This window comes from Papaver somniferum, chromosome 8, assembly GCF_003573695.1.
Source record: "Papaver somniferum cultivar HN1 chromosome 8, ASM357369v1, whole genome shotgun sequence".
NCBI classification, from domain to species: Eukaryota; Viridiplantae; Streptophyta; class Magnoliopsida; order Ranunculales; family Papaveraceae; genus Papaver; species Papaver somniferum.
Window position 1 is genome coordinate 152940738 of NC_039365.1, and position 8966 is coordinate 152949703.

The following is an 8966-nucleotide window of genomic DNA, read 5'->3' on the forward strand; positions in this document are numbered from 1 at the left end:
GATTGTGGACAAGTGTGTTCCACCTTCGTAAGGTTACTTTTTATTCGCGATTGAAGTTCTTAGGTAGGTGCTTTTTATACTTTAGTGGAAAAACACTAATTACTTAATCCGTAATTGTCTTCTGTTTTGTTGTTTTATTCTTGATGAATAAACAAGGTAGAGTATCATTTATTGAGCGCCTACATTCAAAGGAAAAATAAACTGACTGGTGTTTATTTTGCTTTTTCACTTGGGCTTAATATTTTGATTTTTTAGTTTTTAGAGTTGTCTTTTTTTTTGAATTTCTAATGGGGATTATTGTTCTTTTGTTTTTAAAAATAAAAAATCCTAATGGGGCTTATCGTTTTTCTTTCTTTTGAGATGTCTGGCCGTAGGACTGCACAATGGGCGCAAGGTAGTGACACCATTTCCTTATTTTCAGCTGACCTCAGTGTACTACTCTTGCAGGTATTAGGTTTTTCTTGACCATTATTAGCTAATCCCCAGGCAAGTAGCTTATACGAACCATCTTCATTTGCGAATGGAGGTTGGAGAAGATGGTTCTACGAGTTATGTGGTGATTGCATGGGTATCTGATGAGTTTTCAAAGGAAAAGGTACAACAGCTTGACTGAGCCATAAGAAAATCTGTTAACTAATTGTTCAGTACTTCAACCTATCAAAAAAAAAAAAAAATAGTTCAGTACTACCGTATATTGTTGCAGGGTGAATGCTAACCAGCTGGATTATTATCAGTTAATCCTAATGTCTAAGGCCTTTGTAAGATTAAGCTGCAAGAACAATTGAATGTTACGTTCAACCTTCACCTGGAATTGTGGGACTAGCTCGACCAACTATATGCTTTGACACCATGCCCTGCCAAATTCTCATGATTAAGCGACTGATCGGGGTCAATAGGTGAGAAGTTAACAATAATTATGTAAGACTAGTGCAAGTATGTGCTTGGGTCGGCTTCTCACCTTTTTATTCTTCCTTTGCCTGGGACAATATCCGTGAAGTAGTTCTTTGGGTTTTTTGTTCTTTTCTCAGTAGATTTGGGTAAGCTTAATCTGTAACCTATGTAATCTATGTATTTCCCAAGCTCATGCACCAAGAAGCATAGAGAAGTAACTGTATATACATTGACATAGAAGATGAGGAAAAGATCTATGTATTTTAAGTCATAATAATGCAGAATGCAGCTAAACGATACCCATTCCTAGGACAAAGACAAAATCCTAGGAGGCCAAGAAGGCTTATCAGCATGATGAATATGTAACAGAATGGAGGATTGACTCAGAGAACAGAAACAAGTTATCACTGGTCCACTTAAGACCTATCCAAGAGAAGAATATATGTCATTCTGTCAATTAGATTTAGATTAATCCTACGAAACAGGATATTTAAATAAAAACGGAACTGGAAAAAATCAGCATGTTACAGTGACTAAGTGTCCATGACCAGGAAACTGTGATAATAACAAAAAAGACACTTCTATATATTTCAAAATCAATTATATGTATCGAGGGGTTTCTTAGTTGGACTTCTAAGAAATATACAGTAGGGCATTGCCATTGAATTCAGGGAGAAGATATGGTAAGTTTATTGGGGTCAAGTGGATTTAGCTTAGGTTGCAGGTAAGGATTACTGTGAAGCCACCTCTGCATAGGACTATGACAGATTTTCCATTTCGGATCAAGGAGTAAGCAGTACTCAATTCAAACAAACTTGGTGTTAACAAGGCTCGCTTCCCTAAAATAACCTCTACCGACCAAGTTGTGTAGGAACTGGGAAAGAGTCATTTGATGCAAGTGAGAGAAATTGCCTTATCTGGAGTAATTTTATGTATTAAGTGCAATTATTGGTGTCAAAGAAAAATACAACCAGGGTTTAACACTGTACTCAATAAAATTATAAGATTCATCATATTCGAGTAATCCAATATTTTCCCGTGAGTGTAATGTGCAGCCTACAAACACACAAAAAGTAAATACACACTCACACAAGAAAATAATAACAGATCCTTAAAGGAGAACTTACCATCACAATGTTCCCTAAGTTTTCCCCACGTCTGCCCATAACTTTACTGACCACATGAGAACGGATCAATATTTCCAGAGCTGAGGTGGACTCGCCGCTTGGGATCAGCCGGGGCCATTTTGAGCCGTACTATTGAGAAAAAGATAAGTGCACAGTTTCTGTGTGCTTTTTTTTCACGATCTGCTAAGAATTTTTCTTTTATTACATAGTCTTCCTTACCGTTTATATTTGTTTTAGCCATTTTGGTTCATTTTATTTTCTTGCACATCGACTAGATTTTAGTATATTGATTTTCTATTTGTAACGGAAATATTTTTTATTTTTTATTCCATACTTACCGATTTGTTACCTTTTTTTATAAATATTATAATTTATAGCAAGCCCCCAATATTCCATAAGTAAGAAATAGACCGGTGAGAAACTAATAATCATGACAATACAAACTCCACTTCTGTGACTGCAGCAAAAAAGAGGAACCCAACACACTGAAAGGAAACCAATCGTACTCCCGAGAGTTTACAAAGTCCTAATAAAATGACAACATGAGATGGACTGATACAAAGGATACAAACAGCAAAATGGCATAGAAATTACAAAGAAATAAAAAACATTTACAGTGAACATGATCACGGGGGCATAACTCAAACTCTACAATGACAATTTCAGTATAACTTATATATATGTAGTTTTTCTTTCCCCATGAATCCCCCATCTGACTGACTCTCTTGTATTAACTTCAATTCCCACACTAATTTTACACAGCCGTCTTAAATTTCAAACCTCACCTTGGCCAAATACCAGCATCCTCAATATTTCCTTCACTATTCGGCTGGACTAATGTCACCCTGATCTTAAAACCAGGAACAGTCCAAACCGATAGCCACCAGACCAAAATGGATACGACTCTAAAATGGAATCAGATAGCTATTCCCTTGAAATTATCCAAATGGGTTTCCTCCATGAGAAGTAAAGGATGTCTGAGCGGGAGGTTGAGAATATCTACTATCCAACTGCTGATCCATATTAGATGCACCGAAAAAGGATCCCTCGCCACCAAAACCTCCAATTCCTTGATGCCTGTGGTTTTACTCAGAAGAATGTGGAATAGACATTAAGTGATTGTACTGGAAACATAAATTAAAATTGCCCATCATTTTATTTCCATTTCTATCAATCTATTGTAAAATTTGAACTCGGTTTCATGGCACAATGTAAAATTAGAAATCGGATTTTTCAGGCAGTGTAGTTGTTTGCAAAATAATATCATGTGAATCGTTGGACATCAAAATGCAGGTAAGATTTAAGATGCTCAGAGCAACTTATGAGACTGCTGGTTGCATGAATCGTGAATCTTAAGCTAGGCAAAGTAAAGAGCGAAGAACGATCACACTCCAAAAGGGCAGGATAAAAATAAAAATAATTACCCGGAAGCAGGCGCGTTACTGGGAGGTAACTGTTGACCCATGAATGCACCTGAAATTGACGGCCACACTTATTAAGCTTTATGAGTACATAAAAAGAAACATAGGAGAAAGGGAAAAGGAGCAGATGCAGATCTTATTTTACCTTGGGGGACTCCCCCTGCATAGGATGGCGGTGTTTGCATTGCTGATGCATAAGGTTGTGCTTGCTGAGGCATCCATGAACCGACGCTAGAAGCACGTGACAAGCCAGGAGAAGCTGCTACATTTGGCAACGCACCTTGCAAAGATGCCATGTTTGGAAACTACATCATAAACCAGACATCGCAGAGGGTTACGCAAACTAATCTTAAGGTGCAAATTCTTTAGTGAGAAAAAAAATTAACAATCTGTGATGAAGAAAACAAGGTATGGTTAAATTTACTCAAAACAGGGTAGCTGCAATGATATTAACAAATTAACTGAAAACATATGGTTCAAATGAGTTTGCGCTCCAATCATAAACTCTACTATCATTTCTTTGCCAGTTCAGCTTTCTTTTTCAGTTAGCAAGTTGATGGAGTAAATTACAAAACTATTGGATACATGTATATAACTGGTCAGGAGTCTTTGATATGAATTAAGCCAGTTGGGCTGACATCTACTCTCAAGGAAACTCAACGTCAAAGATAAGAAAGTAACTGAAGCAAAATAAATCAACTTGGATAGAGAGATACCGAAGCAGCATGAACAATAGTTGGCTGTTCGTGGTTGATATCAAATGGGTTTGACGCTCTTGCAGTTTGAGGATATGCTGGCATTTGCTGTAACCCTGCTGCAGGATACTGCATTCCAAAGCCCATGCTGTGAGATGGACCAGCATGCCATCCCGTATTTTGTACAGGATACGATGAATAAGCTGAAGCAAAAAGGTCCTGTGAGGAAAAGAATTTACTTTAGCTAGATAAACACAAAAGGCGCAAAGATAACAGAACAAAATGGGTGGACAAGCTACCTCGGGAAGTGCTTCTCTTCCACTATGTTTTGCTTCCAATGGGTTAGGCTGAGATGCAATTCCACCACTTACTTCTTGAGTCGGTATGGAAGATGGTTGACCACTGGTAGATAATGGTCCTTGTGAAACTTGTGACACTGAATTCCACATCTATATGAAGTCCAAAGCAAAAAATCATGTCATAACCTAGTACAGCAGCTAAATCTAAAAAGATATGGCATGCAAGCTATGTTCTATTACCTGATTGTTTGGAGTCCCACCAACAGAAGGAGTGAAGTGCTGCTGCATGTTGTTTGGCCACTGACCTACAGGTGCAACTACTGAAGCACCACTACTACTACTGGTGGATAACGTGAATGCGTTGTCTATTGGTGAAGCTGTTGGGGCACTACCAGTAGTTGGAAACGCAGACACGTTGCTTAGAGGTGCTGTTGCAGGGAATGACAATCCTGACAGAACAGAACCTAGATTATTCACATTTGATGGAGACGGACCAGGAGCCAGGACCGAATTTTGCCCCACAAAATCAAACGAGGCCCAGTTACCAGCATCTGTGGATGGATTAGTTGCAGGTGGTATAATAGATTGAGTAGAAGGTGTTATTGTTGGTTGTGAAGAAGGGGCAATACAAGGCTCAGGATCAGCATCAAAATCAATCAAGCTTCCTAAATTGGCATCAATCGATCCCAGGCTACTGGAAGAAGCAGTCCTCTGCAATCAAAGCCCTTTCAAGGATAAGTACTTCAAACTTCAGAAACTTCAGGTAAAGAACGAAAAGAAAAAAAAAGTACAGATGATTCAGGTGCAACAAGTAATCAACTGTTACAAAACTGGTGCAAGGCAGCTGCTTATTCAAGAAACATGAACTAACTAACATAAGCAACTCAAATCAGCAAAGGAAATATATAACAACTTTACTTGGGAATCGAGGTCTTTTCATAGGGAAAAGCTTGGGTTATAATTTAACAGAATATACACCTGCGTATGTGGAGGAACATCAGCCACCTTGCTATCATTGGCTTTAGGGGGTTCAGCTATACGAAGTGGTAGAGGAACATCAGCAACCTTGCTACCATTTGCTTTAGGGGGTTCACCTATACGAAGTGGTGGAGCATCCTCTCCCAAAATGTCTCTAACAGGACGCACCACAGGAGGACTGGAAATACCGAAGTCCGTCTGATTGTTTGGGGATCTTCCTTCCGACTTTGATTCCCCGTCAGAAGATCTGCGGTCTTCAGATCTCCTACCATTTCCAAATCTATCCTCCCGACGCCAATCATCTACCACCTCAACACGGCCAGGACTTCTCTTGTTATCACCATACCGACTATCTTGACCATATCCCGGACTTCTTCTTTCCTCGTAACTGTATCTGGAATTTCTGTCATCATTTTGTCCAGCATGACCAGATCTTCCACCATGGTGATCATATGAGTTCTCAGAGGGAGGACTCCTTGAACCACTCCTATATGTATCAACCCTCCTGTTTTCGTAAGAATCCTCCTTATCACCCTGGAAGACAACCAAAAGCAACTATCTTCATCAGACTGACAAGGTGCAAACAAATTGTGTGGAGATAAATTTCCGGCTGCATATACTCGTACGCCTCAAATTCCACCTAAAAAAGTTAACATACCGATTTTGCCCTTGGAGGCTTGTCAATACTCCTCTCACCAGTGTATCTTTTATCTACGTAAACATGCTTGATGAAGTCTCTAACTTTTAAAGGATTACTGAAAGAAACCATCCGAATTAGATTAATTTCCACTTTGATGATATCCAACAAAAACACAGCATAAAGTAAGGTAAGATTGTGACCTGCTATCCGGCAGGGTCTGACGCGCTGAGTCCCATTCTTTCAAATAAATTTCTTTGGCGCGCTGCAAAGATGAGTTTGGTAGAAAGAAAAAAAGCATGAGAAATTGAAGTGTTAATTGAAAACGTGAAAAACCAATGGCCACAAAAAAAAATAGCGCCTTAATACCTCATTTCCTCCTGCTTGTAGTGCACTAACTTCTTGTGAAGTAAATTTAGCCATAGATACTGATTTGACACGATGAGTGAACTCCCGACTGAACAAAATAATAGTTACCACAATAAGTATTTACTGAAGCTACCAGGAGTTACGCATAAAACTCCATATAGAACCCTACATGAAATGAAATACCAAAAGAAAATCGCTACCAGGAGAGACAAACGATTAGAGTGAGCTACTAAGAACACTTACTGTAACCCGCTACAGTTTGTGCATATAAAGGTCCAGAAATTGGTGCAAACATACTGTGGTCCCTGATTGAGCAAAAACGATATGTATTAGCACCAATTATATAAACATCTTTCCTCGTCCTCAGAATAAAGTTAATATAAAATTCTGACTAAAAGATGAGTACAAACAAGAAGTTTCACAGAAATTTCATCCCGCATTATAAAAGCATAATAGTTATAGGAACCTTCTTTATATATCATACGTATCACGTTACTGTATTTCAAAACTACTTTCACAACTTAAAAATCAGAATACTATACGAGATAGAGTAATATTTTTGCTATATTTCCTGACTTACCAACAGATGGCAAGTCATCAAGAAACTGGCATACCAAAACCTAACGTAGCAAACTAGATTAACAGCATAGACTATCCAAGTGCAGAAAGATGCAGTCAGCCCAACCAAGTGACCAACAATTTCTGTGCCCAATCAAAATGATATCCCTAACAATCTCAATTTCATAAAATTCATCTTTTCTCAGCATCAATATGTATACCTTAACACTGCACCACTAAAGTATAAATTTCCTACTACCCATATACATAACTGATTCACTGACGCAAGGTCACTAAGTCCAGTATGCCCATACAAGTATTCTCATTACTCCCACAAATGCGCCCAACACTAACAACCTCAATACCCTATCCATTACTTACTTCTCTTTTACCATGACCGACTTCCACAGCAATACAAACACATAATAATTACAAAAAAAACCCAAAAATGTGAGACCACGACGTAATTCAGCAGAGAGATTCAGAAACGCTTACCAAACTATTACAATTAATACACCTTCGATTCGGTGTAAGTTTCAACAGACCTCGAATTATCCTCTCATTTTTCTCTTCCTCTTTCATTCGATTCGTCATTTTCTCACCCCAAACTCTCACAACTACATCACATCAGATCAACAGTAAGATCACCCACAAATCCAACACCAATTCCCAAAAATTGGAAACCATAATCACAAGATCCAGTTACATTAAACTAATCAAAACCATAAAGTAAGATTCAAAAATACCTAAATAATTACGAAAAGACAACTGACCTGACCTGACCTGACCTGGACCTGGACCTGGACCTGGAAGTGAAGACAATTCAACTGAAAAACAACGAACCCTAATTGATAGGGGGAAGAAATCTAGCAGAACAAAAATTAAAGATTTGTGTCAAATGGGATCAAATCAGCAGAGATTTCAGGCCTTTTTTTAGGGTTTGGTAACGAAAGAAGATCTTTTACAACTACAATCTCCGCTTTTTCTGAAATGAAAAAAGAGAAAAAAGACGAGTAAAGAAGAAAGAATAATGAATATTTCTTGTTATGGATAAAAACGTCAAAATAATACTGAAAATTGGTCGGTTTTGCCTGGCATGAACCGGATTTGCTTTGCTGGTCCGAATACAGAATTAATTTATAATTTACAATGACCAAAATAGAGTTGTGGTTATGCTACCCCTAGTGGGGGACCCTTGGTCACTAAATGTGGCTCTAGGGGTGTGCAACGGACGGATGGTTGCGGATCAGGGATTACCCGTAAGCAAACCGTCAAAATTGCGGATTTGGAAAATTGAACCGTAACCGGAACAATCACTCGCGGATTTGACATCCACGAATTAGCGGGTGATGCGGACCGGATGTGGATTAACCGCGGATTTAGAATTAATAAAAAACAAAAGATCTACCTATCTGTGAAAATCCCTTCGTATGGGTAACTGACCTCTCTATTTATGTTAACTCACTGTCTCACTCCCATGATAATAAATTAATAACAATGAAGCAAATGCCAAAGTTTTGTTGCACAACATTATGAGTACAATATATACTTTCGAGGTAGTAATCTTAATTAACACTGCAACTGATAAGTGTAGTGATCTTTAATCGTTTGATGTAGCACCTTGTTTTTGAAAACGAATTTAATTTCCTCTATGAATTGACAAACAGCAGAATAAATTTCCTGGATTAGTGCTTTAGCAGGATTCTTGTCCATATTAGACCATCTTTGGCGGATAATTAACTGTTACCTTGTTTTGTGTTTATATTCAGTATCAAGAGGAGGACACAACTTCTTTTTCCAGTAGTTCTCAAAACGCACGGAGTGGATCACATGCAAGCATCGAGAAACTTCAAAACCTTCAGTTTCTTCAAGAAGATTATGCAGATCTTGAAATGTTCTCTGAAGAGGACGAACCTCTTATTCCCAGTAAATTAAATTAGAGATATCTAATCTAAAATCTGAAACTCAATTTTTGTGCGTGCGGGTGAATC

General features: G+C 38.2%; 1 protein-coding gene across 4 annotated transcripts; it reads right to left on the bottom strand.

Moving 5' to 3' along the window:
* Positions 1-2420: 2420 nt before the first annotated feature.
* Positions 2421-8069, bottom strand: LOC113303556 (probable ADP-ribosylation factor GTPase-activating protein AGD14). 4 transcript variants are annotated; one of them, XM_026552592.1, is made up of 13 exons: positions 7754-8069; positions 7471-7592; positions 6661-6722; positions 6418-6505; positions 6252-6313; positions 6070-6166; positions 5412-5945; positions 4674-5144; positions 4434-4583; positions 4156-4353; positions 3585-3744; positions 3443-3491; positions 2421-3095 (listed from the first exon to the last, which is right to left on the bottom strand). In XM_026552592.1, exons 2-13 carry the CDS (start codon positions 7567-7569, stop codon positions 2957-2959), a joined length of 2109 nt encoding a protein of 702 aa, XP_026408377.1. In that variant the 5' UTR covers positions 7570-7592; positions 7754-8069; the 3' UTR covers positions 2421-2956. The 4 variants fall into 4 exon arrangements, with proteins under 4 accessions (XP_026408377.1, XP_026408376.1, XP_026408378.1 ...); XM_026552591.1 differs by having other exon boundaries at positions 7749-8069; XM_026552593.1 differs by having other exon boundaries at positions 7744-8069.
* Between the last annotated feature and the right edge of the window lie 897 nt (positions 8070-8966).

Excerpts from the sequence above, each read along its gene's own strand:
- LOC113303556 (XM_026552592.1), bottom strand. The coding sequence starts at position 7,569 with ATGACGAATCGAATGAAAGAGGAAGAGAAAAATGAGAGGATAATTCGA. Across the intron at positions 6,314-6,417 it reads TACAAGCAGGAGGAAATGAG|CGCGCCAAAGAAATTTATTT; the intron begins GTATTAAGGCGC and ends TCATCTTTGCAG. Across the intron at positions 4,354-4,433 it reads GAAGAGAAGCACTTCCCGAG|GACCTTTTTGCTTCAGCTTA; the intron begins GTAGCTTGTCCA and ends TTTTCCTCACAG.